The sequence below is a fragment of the Berghia stephanieae genome, chromosome 2 (assembly GCF_034508935.2).
Source record: "Berghia stephanieae isolate SIO BIC M18660-M18661 chromosome 2, UCSD_Bste_1.3, whole genome shotgun sequence".
In the NCBI taxonomy this organism is placed as follows: domain Eukaryota; kingdom Metazoa; phylum Mollusca; class Gastropoda; order Nudibranchia; family Aeolidiidae; genus Berghia; species Berghia stephanieae.
Genome location: NC_088361.1, coordinates 81,311,986 through 81,335,104, shown reverse-complemented (window position 1 = coordinate 81,335,104; position 23,119 = coordinate 81,311,986). Strand labels below are relative to the sequence as shown.

At 34.0% G+C, this 23,119-nt stretch overlaps 1 protein-coding gene across 2 annotated transcripts in view; it reads right to left on the bottom strand.

The window, feature by feature from the left end:
* Nucleotides 1–1,759: 1,759 nt before the first annotated feature.
* LOC144965637 (endophilin-A3-like) overlaps nucleotides 1,760–23,119 on the bottom strand; it is a 59,910-nt gene continuing 38,550 nt past the window's right edge. Inside the window, exons 7-12 of one of the 2 annotated variants that reach the window (XM_078901189.1) lie at nucleotides 19,159–19,259; nucleotides 17,279–17,382; nucleotides 15,929–16,107; nucleotides 15,052–15,096; nucleotides 5,453–5,562; nucleotides 3,302–5,053 (exon numbers count right to left, since the gene is read on the bottom strand). In XM_078901189.1, the coding sequence (XP_078757315.1) occupies nucleotides 4,967–5,053; nucleotides 5,453–5,562; nucleotides 15,052–15,096; nucleotides 15,929–16,107; nucleotides 17,279–17,382; nucleotides 19,159–19,259 (626 nt within the window). In that variant the 3' untranslated portion in view covers nucleotides 3,302–4,966. Of the gene's footprint in view, nucleotides 5,054–5,452; nucleotides 5,563–15,051; nucleotides 15,097–15,928; nucleotides 16,108–17,278; nucleotides 17,383–19,158; nucleotides 19,260–23,119 lie in introns of both variants that reach the window. The other variant, XM_078901190.1, reaches the window with a different exon arrangement.

The window sequence follows — 23,119 nt, the reverse complement described above, 5'->3', positions numbered from 1 at the left end:
GAGAGGAGAGAGAAGAGAGAGAGAGAGAGAGAGAGAGAGAGAGAGAGAGAGAGAGAGAGAGAGAGAGGAGAGAGAGAGAGAGAGAGAGAGAGAGAGAGAAGAGAGAAGAGAAGAGAGAGAGAGAGAGAGAGAGAGAGAGAGAGAGAGAGAGAGAGAGAGAGGGAGAATGTTGACCAAAATAGTAGGGTACATGCATTTCCGCATTCCAAGCAAGTATTTGTAACTTAAAACTCTCCAAATGATAAGAACGGTCTTTAAATACCTATTAAAACATCAAGGATGCCGATAACTTGGAACACACCCTTCACAATATTTTAAAACTCTACAGTCTGTGATAAGAGACAATAGTTTCAACATTCTATGTATACAGTTAACTCTCTCCTTACCAGCCATTTTCAGAATTTTACCCAAAACACCCACCCAACACAAATATAGATTTTTCTTACTCAAACAGGAAAAGCAACACGTACATTCTATACATAATACTGTTCAGCAAAATGAGCTCTGCCTTACAGTGTCAAGTTTTTGTAGCTATTACGAATAGTTACTTAAAAATGTTGAGATGTACAAAAGAAATCGGAATGAGAAAAATGTTGGGTTTCATCGTAACGGTTTTCCTATAGTCGGTAAGGAGAGGGTTAAATAGTTAAATGGCATTTAACAATTAATCATTATTATTGTAAAGAGCTGGATTTTTTTAACATCAGTAACATTTATATTTCATTTTTTAAAAAGTATCAAGTAAATTATCTTGTTACAATCAATCTAAAGAAAAGGATCATGAAATATTAAATATCATACAGGCTTTATACTAAGAATCCTTAATAATCTCATTGGATAGGTAACTATTTAAGGTTGCAAATCATACAAATATAAAGATTCAAAAACATAAGCTACATTAACTCACTCAATCCTATAGATTTTTGCTACTTTTCAAAATTGGAAACAAAATGTATTAAAAATGAGCATGTACATAGATAGTTTTATTCAACTACCATTAACATGAGAAAACTAAAAAAACATTAGCTTTGATACTACGCCTTTAATTTGTTTCAGAAATATGTAATAAATAGGCATGGGGTAAAAGTAACCCGGGTTAACTACGGATATAGTTGGTGTTAGGATTGAGTGAGTTAAGGAAAACCCACTACGTGATGCATAATGAAAATGAAGTAACACTTGGTCTCACCCAAACTTTCATCGGATAAAACATCGGATCAACTTTGGAGAAAAGGAAGCGGCAATTTCATTGGCCAAAATCAAGACCAGTAAATGATTTAAACGAGAGGGAATGAACACGAAGACGATACCACCAAGAAAACAAAACTGGAACATGGTTCGACACTCTAAGAGCACTCAATAAGTATATCACTTCCTTATTGATGCAATGTGACCAAAACTTGATAAATGAAAATATTGTTTACAAAAACGATAATAATTTCCAGAGATCAATCCAATATACCCATAACAACTGACAAATATCCTTAAGATAACTTCTTAAGGGTATCGATTCTTTTCTGACTCCAACTGCATCTTTCCAATGTCAATATTTTTTTTTCAAACTGAATTTCTTTTAACTATGCCCGCGATTTTCTCCTCATTCTTTTTCCTATAGCTTCCAACTTAATTTTGGCCTGATACTGATAGTGATAATAATGATGTCTGGTGTGGTTTGTGTAAGCTGAAACCTTACCATTTCTTTCCTAAGAGCTCATAAGAACTCCTGAGCTCCACGTTCATATTCCACAGTATTTTAATCTTTTCCATCAGATCATGCAGAACTAAAAAGGAACAGACAACCAGAGTTCCTGTGTACCGCGACTTCTCTAGGACTGATCAAATTATTTTTGAACAGAATAGATAGTTTTTAGGTGTTTTACAGCGCTTGTGACACTTTTAGGTCATTTCAGCGCCAGTAAAATGGAAGTGGATGAGGGAAAGCTTCTAGAGCTGAAGTTAAAGCACTAAAGAAGACACAGGGGACTGGTTCAAATAGGGAACAAAATATTCTATGAGAAATCTATCAATGTGGTTATTTTGTCGTTACCTGATTAGAATAAAAGAATTGCTTAATTTATCATGAGCCTTACAACTGGGAGTAAAACTGATTTTTAATATGCTACGGAATAAGTGAAAAGAGAAGAGTGCATCCAACTGCGATCAAACAATTTGGACACTACATTTTTTTAAAATGGGTGAGTCGAGAGGAACTCTAAATAGTGACCTATCTTAATTATCACACATCAATGTAGAAATGTTATTAACAAACAATTAAATGTATAATATATTCGACTTATTCAACATCATGCAATATTCATGGCAGCATCAAGCTGTGTCTCAGAGACAATGTAAAAGTGGTAGGATTTCTAAATTAGTTGATGACCAGCAGATAATATATGGGGTAAAGTTTACGGTCTTTAAAATGTACTCATGAGTAATCTACACCTTTAGCCTCATGAATCAAAATAATTATGTTACACCTTCGAGACAGTCGAATGGAATAAATTATTATTAATGAAATAATGATCTCTCTATGAAAATACAAATTATCTTTGCCATCATAAGAACGCATGCTTTTTGGAAGTAGAGAGACTCACAGTTTTTAAGAATATAAATAGACATAAACTTTCACCACAGAAATTCTTCACATCTAAATCATAGGTTAATCTATTAATATGGCGAGATAAAATTTATCGAAGAAACACACACATTCACAGCCAACACTATTCAGAAAACACAATTTTGGGAGACCACGAAACTTAGTCGTGGATGAGTTTCATCAAGAGAAACATTATTCTTTTTGTAAATATGTTCATGAGCTGTAAGAAAATAGATAGGGAAAGAAAAAAAAAAAAAATCACATTTCTGTACTCTATATATTTTAAGTAGAGTTTATATCACCTTTCCAATTTTTTTAAAACCACCGATTTCATAAGTTTAGTGACCTTTTGATAAACAACATTTGTAAAATAAAATACTTTAAAAAATGGAAAGAAGAAAGAAAAAAAAGAAAAAACAAAAACAAAACAAAACAAAAATAGATTGATAAATTAAAAAAATAACCAACCCCCCTTTCCAACAAAACAAAACGAGAAGCTCCAGCAAAGATAACAAAAGTAATTTAACAAACTGAAACGTTCTAATGCCAAAAATGTGTTGAGGGTGTCAGAATATTTAAATAGTCTCATCAAAACTACAGGACCCCGTTGAGCCATTGATATCAATATTCTGAGTGAGGGTAACATCAAGGACAATAAAAAAGTTTATTCCCTGCATCTCTTGAGAAAATATTCAATAGGTCTACTTCTTTTTTTTTTTTTACTCCTTCTTCTTCGTCTTTTAGTAGTAACAAAACAAATATGAATATATAACAAAGCTGTTTAAATTTTGAAAAGATAGTATGATATTGTGAAATTCTGAGTTATGCTGCCAGCTTGGGTTGAGCAACAGAGATTGTTTTACTTTTAACGGTTTTGATGTCATGACAATGCAAGGTAAACCGCATAAACTATTTGTTACAAGCACGACAGCAAGACAAATGCCAATAATGAATACTTTTAAAGAGTCATAAACTGGATTAAAAGGGAACAGACATAATGCTGTGAGCGATTCCCTGAATTCTGATAAAATAGTCAATTTCAGTTTTAAACCTATTAATGATACAACCATTCACAAATTATACTGACCATCTTCATCTACGTCTACAAGACAAATCTTAATGTAATAATGATGATGATGATGATGATGATGATGATGATGATGATGATAATGGTGATGATGACGATAATAATGATGATAAAAGTAATAATAATAATAAAAATAATAACAATAATCATAATAACAATGATCAGTGACTAATTAATTACATGCTGATATAAACTATTTGTTTCATTTATTAAAATGACATTTTACTATATCACAAACAAAGGACATTTTTTTTCAAAAATACAGAAAAGACTTTGTAATGTAATGCCGTTTCAGTTTGCATAAGCTGGTACACCCAAACTGACACACGCCTTATAGGGCTATAGAAGGGAAGGGCAGTTGAAATAATCTACTCTCTACCACCAACAACTGTTGCTAGCGATAACACATTGATTTTTTTTGCCAGCAGTATGTCTACATCTGAAATAGTTAGTGATTGGCTGAACACATTTGAAATACATTTTTAAAAAAAACATTCAAAGTTACTTTCTTCTTTAGTTAAATATTTCATTGTCTTGTTGCACTTTGTGATAAAGTTTAGTCATTGTTAACACATCAATCTAAATTTCAGAACACTTCATCTTTCCATAGGAAAACAAAATAATAATATATCATTGCCATAAATATTACTTTGAGTTAAGACTATCTTTTAATGATTTTCGATCTGTAGTGATTCAAATTAAATTTTAAGTGAGCAAAGTGAGTAAAATCAACCATAAACTTTTCAAATGCATTGAAATACAGATATTATTTATTTCGGTTTTAATGTTATCTACACAGCAAAAGTATATATATAAATATATATTTATCAAGAGTTAATAATAATCATTTATATACTCCATTGACTCGGGTATTGTGATTGTAATTTTCAAGTATTAATATTGAAGCAGCCAAAACTATACATTGCACCAGATATGTTCTATGAAATTTGAGGGGAAAAAATAATATTGAAGATTACATACACGTAAATATAAATAGTAATACTTATTAATAAACTATGTAAAATATAACCATGAAAATGAAATCAAGAACATAATATTTGTCATTTTTTTTCTTTCTTATATCTTAGTGAAAATATTAATATTAAATAAAAACAGAAAAAGAAAACAAACAAAAAAAAAACAAATGTTCGACAATGTATAAAATTTCTACAGTAACACATATCCTGAAATGCTCTTGAGTCAACTATTTATGCTTTTTCCCCCTCTTTTATCCTTTTTTGTGAGATAGTGATGTAACATGGGATGTAAACCCATTAATCCTATAGGGGGTTGACCACTTCTACATAGTTGATGGGGAAGAAACCTGCTTGTCCGTTCAAAGAGCCTTCATACCAATTATCATCAACCTGCAAAACAATAATAAATTGCATAAGATTGAGTCCAATGATTTCGTATAAAATAAAATAAAACCAAAAACCAATTTTTATAAAATCATCCCATTCATCATTGACTGCAAGGACTGATATAGATGTGCTCCATATCCTTAGTATCCATTGAAAATATGAAAGTAAAAAATTAATAAGAAAACTGGATATTAAGTTTGCAATAACTCTATTGGCATTATAGTAAGGTTTTATTTCATCAAGTAACTAAACACTTCGAAATTGGAGTTAACTCTTGTGACCAGAAAGGAATTTGAAAAATGCAAAGCCAAAAACATTTCAATCTTGGAAAATGTATAAGTCATTAGCGGCCAATTCCAAAATGCTATGACAGCTAAATAAAAAAACAACTTGGAAACCTACCTCGCTGATGAGATCAATGATATCTCCCTCTTGAAAACCTAATTCTCCTTCATTCTCTGGTTCAAAGTCGTACAAAGCTCTCACAGTTGGTTTCTTTTTCATATCAGGGACTATAAGGTTAGAAGAAAAAAAAAAAAAAGACATACAAAAAGGTTTTTTTTGAAGAATGAAAAACATGAAAAGAAATAGACGTCTATATCAGCAAGGTGTATTTGCAACGTCAAAGTTTTAAAAATTAAGGAATATTGCCGGGGTCCAAAGACAGAGTCCTGGTGGGGGTTGAGGGGGCCAAACCGCCAAAGAATTTTGAAAATAATGCTTGGAGAGGGTAAAAAATTATATGTCCTGAGAGTATGTTTCAAGAACTTGCAGCCAATAATTACCTATGACCCGGCTTTTAAAATCAAATTTCATTCAGGACAAAAAACATGATTCTTAGACAGAAAGTACAGATTTACGTAAAACTTACTAATGATTGGAAGCACTGGTAAGCTGTGCATAGATATATTTTGATGCATTTTGAAAAGAGAATTTGAAATAATGACAATGGTAAAAAAAATAATAATAAAATTGGGAACACAGTATATAAAAACCTGTAACATAATATCTTAAAGAAATAAACATTTTATGCAATCCTGCACATCTGTTGTGTTTGTTGGTCGTAGGTTCTCAATGGTGTTAATAACTATTTAGGCCATATCAAGGCCTGTAAGAGGATTATACAATAAAACCTCTCTAGTTGCCCACTGGCTATACCGCATCATATAATTGTCTGGAATGAATTTTCATTTTATCAAAATATAAAAACAGCTAAAACCTCTGTATACCACTATCTGCTGACACATTGGCAAACACAGTATACATAAAAATTGTGAAAAGACTCACTGTATAAAATAATTGAACATTTACCTATTGAATATAATTCACAGACGGTATGTAACAAGTATCACAATTTCACATACTTAATAAACCAATCCAAGTTGAATTTAAAGTCTATCTTAGCACATGAATATTTCATATGATACAGAAAAACCAAGGATTGATTCGTTGACTGATTAACTGATTAATTTATTTAATGTAAGATTAACTGACCAATTGATAATGATGATAATTTTTGGTGTCGAATTGCCACAATCGTAACAAATTGAAAACGAAATGAATATGTTTATGTTGTGTATATCGCATGTGTGAAAGAAAGAGAGAGAGAGAGAGACAGAGAGAGAGAGAGAGAGAGAGAGAGAGAGAGAGAGAGAGAGAGACAGAGAGAGAGAGAGAGAGAAAATAAGTAGGAGTGAAATATCTGTTCAATCTTACAGTTATCGTTTAACATTATAACAAGTGTAACTAAATGACAAATTGCCATATTTATGGACAATAAAGATCTATTATTATTATTATTATTATTATTATGAAGTTAGAGCCCGTCCACTCTTTTTGTCTTGTAACTCTTCTACGAGGATATAGCACTCATTGATAATAATGCCTGTTACGCCTACTCAACGATAATAGTAAGTCCTCTTATATTCCTATCTCATCGTCCATTATGCTATCATGAATGCCAAGGTTTTTAGTTTAAATAAAACTTGCATTGGTTGTTTAGTGGTTTTAGTCCCAAATATTCACCCTGCGTATAATACTATAATCTTGAGACTTTACATTTTACTTTAATTATCTGAACCTATTACTTATCTTTCCTACAGAATTATAGAATAATTAAAATATTTACACATCCCATGTTTTCAGCTTAGGACACAATGAATATAGTCAATAATCTACAATGGAATCCTGATTTCGTAATGAAGTGTCCCATCGCCCCCCTTTCCCTTTTTTCTTATTTACTCAGGAATAAAGTCTATAGATAGAAGACGTATTTGAAGTTAGATACCACAATCGTCTTATCAAGTGCATGATTATACCCATTTCTTGAAAAAAGAAACCCCAAAAACAACCAAAAACTCTCCCCAAAAAATGATGAAATTGTATTTGATATTTATGAAACTCATCTGAGTAGAATTTTTTTAATGTTGAAGAGAATATTTGTTGTAAAGATCAAAAGAATAGGCACATTGTGATTCAGTTAAATCTTGCCTTTTGAGGTAACTATAATTTTCTTTATCTAATGAATACAGTAGGTAATGAAGTACCATTTCCATTGTAAAAACTTTTATACTACAATTGAATTCTGATATTCAAAAAGTGAATCAAAAACCCGTCATATCACATAATCATCTGAATAGAATTTTCCTCTTTCTGTTTGTGTTTCAGGAAAAGGACAGTTACTGATTACCACACTGGAGTTTTATATCGAAAAAAGATAAAACTAATGACATTTGCCATGATTTTATAATGGAAGAAGTTGACAAAAAAATTAGTACACAGACACGTTATTAAACAACATTTGTGACACCAAAAACAACCAAAGCCATACAAACAAACACACTGACAACATCAATAGGGTTGGACCACATGGTTTGAACTACTCTACTCTTTCACATGCATGCGATATATTTTAATAAAGGCTCCTCATTTATCAAAAACATGTCAAGGGGAGGGGAGGGGGCGGTGAATCACACAACAACTGTTAAAGTTGATTTTATGATCGTTATCACCAAGTGTTATTTTTTTCATTCATTTAGCAGAAAGTTATGTTACGAGAAAACCCTGTTCCATGTCAGTTGAAATCCTCTAAGTAGGTTACACAACAACAGCTCAAAATCTTTCGAAAGCTAAGAAAATTACAGTTGCTGCAAGTCAAATGTAAAGACATAATCATAAAATCATTTTATAACTTGAAATACTTGACACAATCTTTTTAAAAAATTCAGTCAATTACTTATTTGCATACTTTGATTATTATCGCACCATAGGACTTCTGGTTTAGACAAAAGCATATGTTTGTAAATTCTAATTACTGCAGTTGAATAATCCAAATTGGGTCTTTCAACCACAAAATTAGCAAAAAGAATTATTAATAAAAAAAAAAAATTAAAAAAAAAAAAAGAAGAGAGAAAATTGCTATTCTATAAAAGCAAACAAACAACCCCCCCCCCCCCCCCCCCCCCCACAAGAAAAAAAAAAAAAAAAAAAAGAAAAGAAAAAGGGTATTGCACTAGCTGAATAGTCCAGCAGTCGCAGATATAAGAATTATAAAGATCGCCTCAATGACTGATTTATTTTCTCACTTTGAAGCCTTAAGGCCCTACATGTACAAAATGATAATGGAAGCCAATAGTGTTGATTTATTTGACAGAAAGAGCAGCTTAGCTCATAATCAGAATAAATTTAAAATGAAATCAGTATTGGAAAATAACATTCATTAATTTGACAGAAAACTTAAGAAACCACTAATGGGAATGAACCGGAGCATATAAGAAATTTTAAAAAACTATATGTGTCATGTGGATAATTGATATTTCAACTTGTACAAGACAATACGTTTACTTAACCAAATTCAGTACAATACAGATGGTAGCTAATTGATCAAATGTGGGTGTCCAGCTGTTCTGATTTTCTTGTATCCTCTCCATCATTATATCATACAGATAACTCATTATGTCTATCGAGTAAGTTTTTGTTCTACATAACCACTTCCATAGAAACCTTTATCTTTATCTCCACTCCTTTATATCTGACCCATCAACACAAGGTTCATAAATTTTAATAAAAGGAACAGAGCAACTGTATAAAGCGATCGGTGAACATGGTTACAACTTGGCTTCTCCAATTCTGTCTCCTTTAAGATGGCCGCCATGGATGGGAGCTGTGTCTGAATGCTCTACAAACAGTTATAATAATTGATTTCTGAGACTGGATATCTGTGTTTTAGTATTGAAATTCAAGCCCATTTGTTGATCCATATCTGGGGCTATTCCATTGTGCGCTTTTGGAAGTACCATTGGTGGATAGAATCTTAGTAGTGAGACTTGGACTGAGTGTAAACAAGATAGATTTGAATTTTCAAAATGGCTGACTTAAACACTCAACTGTGAAAGCGTATTGTTTACAAGACTTCAAACTCATTAGTGATTTTAGGAACTGTGTGGGTTTTTGAAAGGAATTTATTTTGAGAATAGATACTGTGAGACGGACTGATTGTAAACAAGATAGATTTAAATTTTCAAAATAGCTGACATAAACATTGAACTGTGAAAGCGTATAGTATACAAGACTTCAAACTCATCAGTGATTTTAGGAACTGTGTGGGTTTTTGAAAGGAATTTATTTGAGAATACTGTGAGTACATTTGGACTTGTGCATCAGATTGACCAGCGGACTGCCTGTACTCCAAGTCCAAGATGAGTGCTATCCCTAAGACAAGAAGTGGAAGCAGAAGCGGCAGTGAGAATCGCAATCACATTAAACCTTCCAAGGACAGCAATGGAGTTGATTCGAAAGTGGAACCTGTCAAAAGTAAACAAGCTTCTGACAATGAGACTGATTTTCATATATGTATCCTGTGCGATAAAAAATTTACAGAGCAATCAGATAGCCTTTTGCAGTGTGATAGATGTGATGGTTGGGCATGTACTGGTTGTCTGAACATGTCGCCCGAGACGTACTGTGCCATTGCAAGGCCAGACCTTCGATGGTTCTGTGAATATTGTGTGCAACCAGCGCTGCTCTCAGTAAAAACAGATAAAGCCATTGAGGATAAGTGCAGTGAATTTCTTGGAGCTGTAGAAGCTAGAATTTCAAATATTGAATCTGAACTCACACACAAAGCTTCAATAGTGGATCTCAAAAAGTTGGAAAATAATGTGAAGTCACTGGAGGAGAAAATAGGCAAGCTATCAAGCACGCAAAATGAAGTTGAAACAAAGATTGGTGAAGCCACTGCAAATTTAGCATCTGACGGTGTCAAAGAGATGGCTGAACGTGAAGCACGAAAAAACAATCTAATTGTGTTCAATGTTCCGGTTCACAAATGTGATGATCCTGAAGCTCGCAAGGAGGCGGATGCCAAATATTTTCAGAAGCTTTGTAGACAGGGTCTAGAGATTGAGGCAGGAGTTGAGTACAGGAAGATTGTCAGATTAGGGAAAAAGAATGACGATAATAGACCTATGAAGATCATATTAATTAACGGTGATCAAGTATCACAAATCCTAAAAGCAGCGAAGAACCTTGGATCAAAGCCTGAGTTTAAACAAATTAGTATTGGACGTGATCGTACCCCTTTAGAAAGAGAAGAATCGCGAGTTCTTGTCAAGCTAAAACAACAGAAGCAAGCCGAATCAGACAGAAACGGGGAGAAGGCCAGATGGGTCATAAGACATATGAGAATAGTAAACGCCTTCAGGGATACACCAACAGCGGTTATCCTCAACCCGGGCAAGGACAGGATGGAATAGGACGTCCAAAATCAATGCTAAAATGCATGTGTACAAATGTAGATACTTTGTTAAACAAGCGTTTAGAGTTGTCTCATTTTCTTTTACATGAGCAGCCAGATATTTTCTTTGTATCAGAAGTTTTACCAAAACATTTTAAGTGGGCTGTACAGAAAGCTGAAGTTGACATGGATGGTTATTGTTCATTTTCTAATTGTTTTGACAACCAAATTAACGGCCACAGGGGTATCATCATTTATGTGAAAGAGGAGATAGGTGCACAAGAAATCACCCTGACACCTGACCAAAAGTTAGCTAATGAAAGTGTTTGGATCGAAGTGAAAGTGAGGGATGGTGAAAAATTACTAGCTGGATGTGCGTATAGGTCTCCAACTAGTTCCCCAGAGAACACCAACAAGTTGTATCAGACTATGCTGGACCTTACTAAGGATAGGGCATATGTATTAATCACCGGTGACTTCAATCAACCAGATGTTGATTGGGTAAATGAGACAGCCTCAGGCAACAAAGCATTAGAATTCTTAGAGTTCTATAGAGACTCTTTCCTCTATCAGCATGTTAAGTCGCCAACGCATTTTCGAGGGAATCAGAAACCAACACTCATAGACCTAGTTTTATCATCTGAAGAGAGCATGGTGAAAAATTTGACTCATAACGCTCCCCTTGGCAAAAGTCATCATCATGTTTTAGCTTTTAACTTTGTGTGTAGCACAAAAATTGAAGTATAGAAAGAAAGACGGTATAACTACAAAAAAGCTGACTTTGATAAACTGAGAAAGTGTGTGAATGACAGCAATTTACTTGCCAAAATTCAGGATAAGGATGCAAATGATACATGGAACTGCATCAAAAAGACTGTAGAAACTGCAACTGAGGAATGTATTCCTAAAAGTGGAACAGGGCCTGCAGGCAAACACAAGACACCTGTCTGGTGGAGTCAGATGGCTATGTCTAAGTTACGTAATAAGAAACAGACATACAAGAAATACTTGGGAACACTAGACCAGAGAGACTGGCTAGCCTACACAAGAGCCAGGAACCAAGCAAAAGCGGCGTGCCGGAAAGCAGTTCTAGACTATGAAAAGTCTATAGCGCAAGATGCGAAAAATAATCCAAAGGCATTCTTCTCCTATGCTAAGAGTAAGATGAAAGTGCAAGAAGGCCTAGCCGACCTCAAGGACAATGACGGTAAACTTGTGTCAGCTGACAAAGATAAGGCAAACCTCCTCAATACATTTTTCTGTAGTGTATTCACAAACGAGAGAGTGGGGGATATTCCTGATTGTGAAAAATCTGAAGTTGACTCTTCTCTTAGTGACATTATATTCACTTGTAAAGATGTGTGGAATAAGCTTAAAAATTTAGGCTCCTCGAAATCCTCTGGCCCTGATGGGATACACCCATGTGTACTAAAAGAACTGGCAGAACAGCTAGCAGAACCCTTAGCAGAGTTGTTCAACAAGTCACTTAGGGAAGGGAAGCTGCCCAGCATCTGGAAAGATGCAAATGTAACTCCACTTTTTAAAAAGGGTGAGAAGAGCAAAGCAAGTAACTATCGTCCGGTATCATTAACGTGTGTGATTTGCAAAATAATGGAATCCGTGATTAGGGACAAAGTAGTCAAATACTTAATGGAACAAAAGTTGCTGTCTGAGTATCAACACGGTTTTATATCAAAACGCTCATGTACCACTAATTTATTAGCTTCTCTCGACTCTTGGACTAGGTATTTGGACAGTGGCATACCTGTCGATGCAGTGTACCTTGATTTCGCCAAAGCATTTGACAGTGTTCCACATCAACGCCTTATTAAGAAACTTGGATCATATGGCATCAGTTCATGTTTGCTAGCTTGGATCTCAGATTTCCTGATTGGGAGAAGACAGCGTGTTAGGTGAACGGCAGTTTTTCGGACTGGGCACCAGTATCGAGTGGTGTTCCGCAGGGAAGCTGCCTTGGTCCAGTTTTGTTTGTAATATTCATTAACGATCTTCCAGACGTTGTGGACTCTCTGTGCCAAATGTATGCAGATGACACTAAGGTGTTCTCTAGAGTAGACAAGGAAGAGTTCATAACTCAGCTCCAAAGTGATCTTGACAGCTTGGTACAGGGGGCTGATAAATGGCAGCTTAGGTTTAATGCAGACAAGTGCCATGTCTTGCACTTGGGATATAGAAACCCGCACCATCAGTACACAATGAGAAATCATGACTCTAGCGAGACTGTCATACTTCAGCCTACTGAAGAGGAAAAAGATTTAGGTGTGTTAGTAGATCAGGAACTGAAGTTCTCTAAGCACATAGAAACCCAAGTAAATAAAGCAAACAGAATCGTTGGCCTCATTAGGAGGTCGTTCACTCATCTTGATAGAGATAACATGAGACAATTGTTCACTGCACTTGGAATTTGGCAATGTAGCATGGGCACCACGACTACAGAAAAACAAAGACCTCATAGAAAGTGTTCTAAGACGCGCAACTCGGGTCATTCCGGGATTCAAAGATCTAGAATACACAGAAAGACTGAAAAAGATAAGAATACCTAGCATGCAGTATAGGAGAGACAGAGGAGACCTAATTAAAGCGTACAAATACACACATAATTTATACTATGTTAGCACGAGCCCTCTAAATCTTGATTCCACCAGCACCACCAGAGGACACAAATTCAAACTCTCCAAAGAAAGGTGTTCTCTAAACCTTAGGCAGAACTTTTTCTCAGTTAGGGTAGTCGACAAATGGAACCGCCTGCCTGCAACAGTTGTCGACGCCCCTTCATTGCAGGCATTCAAGTGCCGTCTTGATGCTCATTTTGAAACAGAAAAATACTGTTTGTAAAGTTAAATTCAGACACCTCCTTCCACCATGTGGCATGCCCAGTTTTGAGAGACTTGAATTATATACGTTCACGAATGCACAAGAGCAGATAAAAGGCTGTAAAAGCCTACATAAATCTGGACTTATATCATATCATATCATTATCCACTAAGTTAAACTTTAACGGGTTTTAGAAAACAAATGGGACACAGTTCTAACAGTTTGAAAAAAAACACAAAACAAAACAAAACAAAACAAAACAAACAAAATAAAAAAACAAAAAACAAAAAACGGGAACTCTGCTCAACAATTAAAAATCTGAAAAGGTGTGTATGAAACAGTGTTAGACAAAACAGAAAACAAAATACAAGAAAATTAACAAAAAAAAAAAACGTCATTGAAAATCAGCCTGCTTCGAGTGGGCAGATTTTTTGACATGTTTTTTCTTCTTCTTGTATTTGGTTTTCTGCTTTGTCTGGCACTGCTTCACACAAACCTTCTCAGATTTTTGTCATACACCAGGGCTTTTCTCCTCAATTTTGTCACTCTAAAATTAAGGATTTTTAAAGAATGAAATTTAAAAACCTATATTGAGGTTGTGCCAAAAATCTTAATGTCTCAACACAAAAAGACATCAATGTAATGTATAACTAATAATTATAAAAATGATCAATCATTCATCAACTTCTCTTGGTACAATAATGACAAATGACAAAATAAAAAAAAATACTAAACATAAAAAAAAACAAACAACACACCCCCCCCCCCCTCTCCTAAAAATAGGTTAGTAGGAGTTGCTTATCAGTGTTTTTGAACCATGGACACAGTTGATACTTTTGCTGAAAATCTGTCCACTTTGAGAAGTTACTTCAGCTACTGATTTGGTACATGGCCTTCATTAAAAAAAAAAATATTTTCTATAATCTAATCCTAAACTCATAAAATAGCTAATTCTTTCCATTGTTTGTAAAAAAAAAGAAACAAAAATACTAAATTGATGTCTTTATGTGTTATAACGTTTCAAAAAGATTTTTTAGCATAGCTTAGTATATATGAAATAAAGGTAGGGCAACATGCAATGCAAGAAAAAATATCACAAATCATAAAAGTAAAAATTCCATGGTTGAAATAAAAAAAAAAAAAAATAAAAAAAAAAAAATAATTAAAGGTGTGATATTTCTTGTGTTGTGTATTTGAAATAAAGTGTTAAAACTAAACTTAAAAATAAAATGAAAAGAGAAAAAAAAAACGCCCTTCTATTACCACCATAAACATTAGAATTATCTATTTTACAAACTGAAAAGAAACTAAATTGCCGCAAATGAAATGAACAATCAAAAATTTTTAAAATAAAAAAAATGGAATGGGAAGCCCGAAAAGCGAGTTTGACACGACTACAATTTGAACCAAGCATTGTATAACAGTATCTTACCAGCATATGACCCAAATGGGTCATCATCATCAAAATGGTCATAACCTTTTAAAGGACAAGCAAAGAACAATGCGACTTTTATCAACCTAACATAAGGATGATGTGTTACTTTATGGGAACAAACTCAATATTAAAGGGCAAACAAAAATTAAAATGAAATATCATAATGATAACCAAGATGCCATAATAAAATCAATAACGACTTAGTCTTAGAACTTAAGATTAAGATATGCCAATATCAATGCTAATGCAATAAATAATAAAAATAATAATAGTAATAATAATGATATTGATGATCATGACGAAAATAGTAGTAGTATTAATAACGATATTAATAATAATAATAATAATAATAATAATAATAATAATAATAATAATAATAATAATAATAATAATAATAATAATAATAATAATAATGCTGTAATGACAATAATAAAAATTGAAAATAACGCTACTATACATAAATATCACGGGAGTAATATTTTTTAAAATCCCAAAAAACCCAAATCAAACAAAAAATAAAGAGATGCATTCAAAGTCATATTATCATCTCAGGAATGTTCACTTTTATGTTTCAAATATGCTAATTCTAGCACACTACACACGCATACTTGAAATTGATTACCGATTTTGTCACACAGAAGTTTGTTCAAGACATGATAATTTGCGGAACTCAAAAAAAAAAAAAAGTTGTACTTGGGAATCAAGCTCTTAGCATGAATTCTCTTTTTCTTTTCTTCTATATTCCAAATGCTTAGACAAAATGCTCAATATGCAACTTTTCAGTCAATTTGGGTAACTGATCTCGATTAAAATATTGAATTTCATTTCAGAGAGGTCAAAGATGTTATAAGAACCCAATACAAAATAGACAAACCTGATTTCTTGTAAGCTGGTGCATCAAAATTGTTAAAGTTGTAACTGCCTGAGGTTCCACCAAAATTGTCAGCACTGTCACTAGGGCCATCGTAAGAATTGGGTGATTCACTACGGCGAACAGACACCACTCTCCTCATTATGGGTTCCGACTTTGGTCTGCTAGCAGCTTCATCTCGCCTGAAAAATAAAAAGCACTATCCATATTAACTCACTCAATCCTAGAGATTTTTGATACTTTTCAAAATTGGAAAAAATGGATTAAAAATGAGCATGTGCATAGAGTTTTATTCAACTATCATTAGCATACAAAAACTAAAAACATTAGCTTTGATACTACGCCTATAATATGTCTCAGAAAAATGTAATAAATAGACATGGCGTAAAAGTAACCAGGGTAAACTACGGATATAGTCAGTGTTAGGGTTGAGTGAGTTAAGTATATAAGAGATGGAAATGAATCGGACAGATACTAAGAAAAGAGTTGGAGAATAACTGTGCGATGGCTCCACATGGGCTCCAAAGGGAAAAAGAAAATGCGGCACACCAAAAAACTGTTGAAAGGGACAGAGATGCTGCAGGTTGGACAACTTGGGGCCAGGCCGGAAAAGAGCCATTAACAGGGTAGAATAGAAACAACAGATCAAGGGCTAATGTGCCATTTGGCTCAAAGAGGAAAATGATGAAAAGAAATGATAACAAGTATATAGTGCCTTTTAAGCTCATCCACCCACCCCATTATCTTTTCTGTTCTTCCATAATTGATATTAAAAAAAAAAAAAATTATATAGCGCAATATCCACTAAACGTGCTCAAAGCGCTTTACAAGGGGTACCTGGCCAACAGCAACATTTAACATGTAGGACTTGATATGATGCCTGTTAGGTGATAATAACATTTTTTCGGACAGAGACAACGCTGTTAATGGCCAGGTACTCATTTTACACCTGAGTACGGTGAGAGAATGTGAGTAAAGATCCTTCTCCAAGGACTCAACTATGCGCTGAGTGAGGCTCGAACCCAGGACCTTCCGATCCGAAAGCGAGTGTCATACCACTAGACCACATAGCCGCACAATTCATTAATTAATAAATCATGTCTTCTACCTTATGTCCCTGACAAGCTTACTATGACATGCTATTAGACAGCGGTGTTGCAATCTAGACATGAGCTAGATAAATTAGAGAGTTCTCGCCACATATAAAACGAATGGCACCTTGTTCTATCGGAGATGGATAAATGTTCAATTATGAGGTTTCCCTAATGTAAAGCAGCATTTACGTTGTCCCAAAATTGTACTAACCCCTAAACGTTTACATGCTTTTGTCTTATGAATGAGATTTCTACTTACTTTGCATCAAGGGTATCCAAAAGGGACTGCAATGTGTTGAGAGCCTGTCTGTGGTAATCCGTCTCTGATTGAATGAAAGCCTGCAATTGACTTATATATTCAACCTGAAAAAGAATTAAAATTAAAAATAAAATCAAACTTTCAAGCTAAACATACCTACAAATTCAGCCTGATGAAAAGAAAACGTATGTCAACATATCAAATACGAAAATTCAATTATAATTTAAAATTTTGGGCCAAATGGCAAGGAAAATCAGAAATAATTAACTCAATTACATTTTGTTAGTTGTTTATCATGTAGTGGAAAATCCATACAGAAAATTTATACATCAGAAAAAAAGAAGCATACAACTTATCAAAACATTTATAATCAGTAAAGTTCTACTTTATTTTTACTCATTTTAAAAGTGTGAATTGAGTGTTATGTGAAGTTATTCACAAATACACACATCAACACATTCCCACAAACATACGGACATACACGCAAACAAACATTAAACTCTTACCAATAACATATAAATGATTGTGTAACTATTGAATTTTCAAGATAAAACAATGAACTAAAAAATATGCACATCATTTTTTATTTAATTTCGACAAAAATATATATTGGCACTGTGAAAATTGCGCTCAATAACAATAAGAATACCTCAATGTCAACATTAAAGAAAAAGTTTGAAATAATTCATGAAATAAAGGCACATCTGCAATTTTCTAAGACAAAATGAGTCACAAGTTCATGACCTAAATTTCCAGTTTTACAAAGGCATTATGCAAGTTTTCTCCATGGCAACAGCGTCATAATGAGATTTAAAATTAATATCAAAGATTGTACTTATAAACTTGAATCGAGATATCAAATATAAAAACATGAAAATTAACGACAGGTTTTCAAAAATAATAAAATTTCTCGTTTTTGTTGCTGCGACATAATGTAAATATCAATTCACTGCTACAATCTCAGAAAGGATAAACAAGTTCAGAGACGCCAACTTGAAATTTGGCTCACAGGAATTTCAGACACCACTCGGAGGCATTTCAATGCTGAAAGAGGAATTTCTGCACACAAGTATGGTATTTGGCATTGTGCTTACATTATAGTTCTAAATGGATAACTGATTTGAACTATATTATAATATGTAAACACAATGCCAAATAAAATCCCAAAGTTTCCTTAGTTCAAATGAAGTGAAGCTCCAAAACCTAATGGTAGTGATTGCAGAACTGGTGGTAGAGAGGGTGATGTGGTGTTGTTTGTAGTAGCAGTGGTGGTGATGATGATGTGGTGGTGGTGGTTGTTGTAGTAGCGATGATGATATGGTGGTAGTGAATGATGATGTGGTGGTAGTGGTTGTAGTAGTAGTGTTAATAATCATGATTTGGTGTTGGTGGTTGCAGTAGTAGTGGTAGTGATGATGACGTGGTGGTGGTGGTGGTAGTAGTGGTGGTAGTGATGATGATGATGCGGTGGAAGTTGTAGTAATAGTGGTAATGATGGTTGTCATAGAAGTGCTAGTGATGATGATGTAGTGGCAGTGGTGTAATTTTTGCTCCAGACCTGATGTTTTTCCGGTGAAACCGGAGTTTTGGCATCACTGCACACTTCTTCTTCTTCTTCTTCTGGTCAAAGCTTCACTCAGTTAAAACTCTCCACAGAGAGTAATAATAATAATAATAATAATAATAATAATAATAATAATAATAATAATAATAATAATAATAATAATAATAATAATAATAATAATAATAATAATTTATTTATTTATTTAGCACTTACCTATCCACTGGTAATAATTATATTCATGACTTTATATCTACAATGTAATACTGATGAGACAATCAATGAAAAAAAACCAGATGCTATAATTTAGACAGTATACCTCATTTTCCAAAACATTTTGCATGGCATTACAGGCTAAATTCTTGGACTCTTCAAATTTGTCCTCAGCAACACGAAGCTCTTCCTCTGTAATATTAGAACCTGTAAGAATATATTGAAAAAATAGACAACTGTGATGACCAAACTGTCATTCCATGCCTGTTGTTGCAATTTAAACGTTTGTAGGAAATAAGAATTATTAATCACACCCTTGCCCTCATAATCTTTACCTATATTTTGATCTTAAAAATACCAAAAATCAAACAAACAAAAAAAACAAAAACAAAACAAACTGCCCTAAATATTCAATGTTAAAAGAATTTTGGGGAATTCAATATCAACAATGGTAATTTCTCTTTTGAAAACGCAGCATTCAAATTTGAGTTTGAACCCATGTAGCGTGGGTTGATTTACAAAGCACTGCACTCTTTAATCAAATGGCAAATCTCTTCAAATCTACCACTTGTCTAGCTGCTAGCTTATCAGTTTTAAGCAGAACTAAAGACTGATCACATAGGAAGTAACTTATCTAAATTTATTTATCAATTTAATAGCAACATTACTGATTAAAGAGATTTTACAAGTGAAATGTAATCGCCTTCAGGGGTCCCCTGAGCATTTGCTTCATGCAAAGGGGCTAAGATTCATCACCCCCCCCCCCCGGTTCAGTCAAGATTTTCTTTTCTTCCGATTCCCATGCTCACCCAGCAGTGATTGGGTAGCAGCTGGGTTTGTCAGACCTGGTGGAAAGTACTTTGAGAAAGACTAGCATCCTGTCCAAAGAATGACAAGCAATTGTACTAGTTATAGCCCATTTCCCGCTTTAAAAACCGGGATAAAATCCGGCTCTATGGTTCTGAAGGACTTTTATGTCATCATCTTCAGACATCAGGTGAAAGTAAAAAAAAATTGTTGTACTTTACACTTGACAGAGCTTATGGTGCTTGTGAAACGTCACATCAGCACCAAATGTCTCAAAATGCCAGTATCTAATTGCTGAATAATTTATGGAGAAGGGTGCATCCATGTGAAAGAAAATAGTTTTTAAAAAATGACCTTAAAAAATTCAGCATAAAAAAAAAATCATTGTCTAAGAAAAGAAAAAGAAATTTAAACAAACTCATTTGAAGCCCCTGAGAATCAAGAGCATAAATCTATATGTTCAAATGATGATTCTTCTTTGTCGGATGTAATAACAATATACTATCTCTTTGTAAAGCTCTTACTCTTACAAAGTTTTGACTGAATAACTAATTTTTAACATGCAGTTAGTTGTAACGGGGGCTGGCTAGCAGAAATATGACGTACTATAAGGTTCAGACAGACAGCATTCTAGTTATTTGACAAAATAAATTAAGCACTAGTACAGTCAAAAAGTTATAAACACTTAACTAGAAATTACGTATCAGAAAACTATTTTAATCCTTTTTTAATTCCAATAATATTCTAGGTTTTAGATTAATATGACGTGAGCCAAGCGACACGTCTTCCAAGCAAACATAACGGAAAGCAAGGATAAACAAGAGTTGTAGCAGGAAAAGGATGAAGCATATACTTCAGCAAGAGATTGTGTGATTGCATTTGATGTTTACTTACATAAACCTTTTATTTAAAAATCATACTTCCTCCCTGCCCCCCCCCCCCCCCCCCACTCCCCACCGCCCCATTCTCTTCCCCCCCCCCCCAAAAAAAAAAAAAAAAAAAAAAAGTTTTTTAAATCTAAAATGCAAAACACGCCAAGAACTATGGAACTGCACTGTACTAGCTTAAATATATTTTCATTTTTCAGATCTGAAGTCCACAATATTTAATGATTTTTAAAAAAAATCACCCCCATCTCCTCTTTTATCTTCACTAATCTACTCGCCAAAATACATCTCATTTCACAATGTCCCCTTACCTCTCTTAGATATGATTTTTACAACCAATTTTAAAATAAAATGGGAAGAAAGAGAAAATTACAATAATTATTGACCTGAACTTTCTGAAGAAAATCGGATCATTCACATTAATTGAAGTTTAGTGCACTGAGTATGAAAAAGTGCGGTTGTGAGGTGACCAAAAAAAAACAAAAAAACAAACAAAACAAGCTCCCCCCCCCCCCCCTACACTCATAATCCAGCTTGTTCTTTTTTTTTTTTTTTTAGTGCAGTTTGTTTTCATTCAAAGTGCTCTTGACACACATAATTACGTAGCAATCCTTAATTTCCATCTTGATTCAAAAGCTTGTGACCTACTTATAAACAACTTTTTTTGTAAGATCTCATTGAGTAAATGAGTTGGTGAATGACTGGTAAGTGTGACCCCAATCAAGACCTGCCACTTAAGCATATTTCCTGTGACTAACCACTACCCTCTTCCGTAATGAGTCAATCCAGATATTATGATGCTGCTAGTTATAAATAAGACTATGCTCTTTGTGTGGAGTCCTGCCACGTTGTTGACATGTCCGGTCAACTTGTGCCACTGTAATTTTTCTCTGCTTATCTTTGTTTCGATTTTTTTTTTTAAAACGCAGTTTTAAATAAAAAGATCTATTCATTTTGATTTGTATCACTTATGGGTGGATCATGCTCGAGTAAAATCATAGAATAGAACAATGCCCTCTTGCAAAATAAACATGTCTTTATCTATTTTTTACTGTGATATCTTGACACGAAAAAGACTTGATGTATGTATATGTAACAAAGTGTGTGTGCGTATGTGAGTGGAATTGTGTGTTTGAGAGAGAGAGAGAGAGAGAGAGAGAGAGAGAGAGAGAGAGAGAGAGAGAGAGAGAGAGAGAGAGGGGGGAGAGAGAGAGAGAGAGAGGGAGAGAGAGAGAGAGAGGGAGAGAGAGAGAGAGAGAGAGAGAGAGAGAGAGAGAGAGAGAGAGAGAGAGAGAGATTGGGAACAATTTATCGGGTGCTATGAGCGAATGAACAAAAACTAAAGTACTCAAGAGACCTGTACTTGTATGATAAAGAAAATCTGGCTATATCTCTTAAAGAGTGTGAGGCTAGCCCAAGTTTTGAATTGTAGTGCAACACCCTTTAACAAAATAAAAATATCTTTAAAATAAGGGTATAAATATGCTAATGGGTCAGCAAATGAGAAATATGTGAAAATGTTCAAAACAACTGTAATTGTAATATTGCCATACATATAATGTGTCAACTGTAACAATCCTAATCATAAAATTACATCATATGCTTCATATGTTTTAAGTTTCAAATCAACTCTCTCCGTTGCCCAAAAGTTTATCTTAGGGGCTGACATAATTCTATGGCCTCATAACAAAATCTGTGATAAGATCAATCAAATGCTGGCCACTTGACACTAATTGGATCCCCAGTTCTTTGATAAAACACTTGGTTTGCGTTCGCCTTTTGGAACGTTTAGACTCTAGCAATGCTTTTATGTATGTCACAAGGGAATGAAAGCAGATCTTAAGGCTATACTAAGCCATAGTCATTTTGCACGTTAAAAAAAAAGGATAGTTATTTTGGATGATTAAGAAGAAGAAGAAGAAGAAGAAGAAGAAGAAGTTTAAGGAGGAGGAGGTGGACAAGGGCGAGGAGGAGGAAGTAGAAACAAAAAAGTCTCAACAAAAAACACTTGTGAGAAATTATTTGAGACAAAGAGGTAGCAAAAGATTTATATAAAAGACTTAATAAGGAAAACAGAATCTTGTCCCAATTTTGATAACTTATCATACTATCTTCAATCCAGACAGATCATCCTTATACAGCATTGACAAAACATAAAATAAATGTTTAAAATGACACCATTTCATGCAGATTTCTTGTCATAACCCTTTACAAGTGGTGCTCAAACCTGACATAAAATATGACCATCTTCTGCCAGAAGAGCTAGGACATCAATGCGACTAAAAAGTTCAGCCATTGCATTGCTGTTCCTGATCTTTTGGTGAAAATGGTTTTGTCTGTCTAGTCCTGCCTTTAAAGAGTTTGCTGCATTCG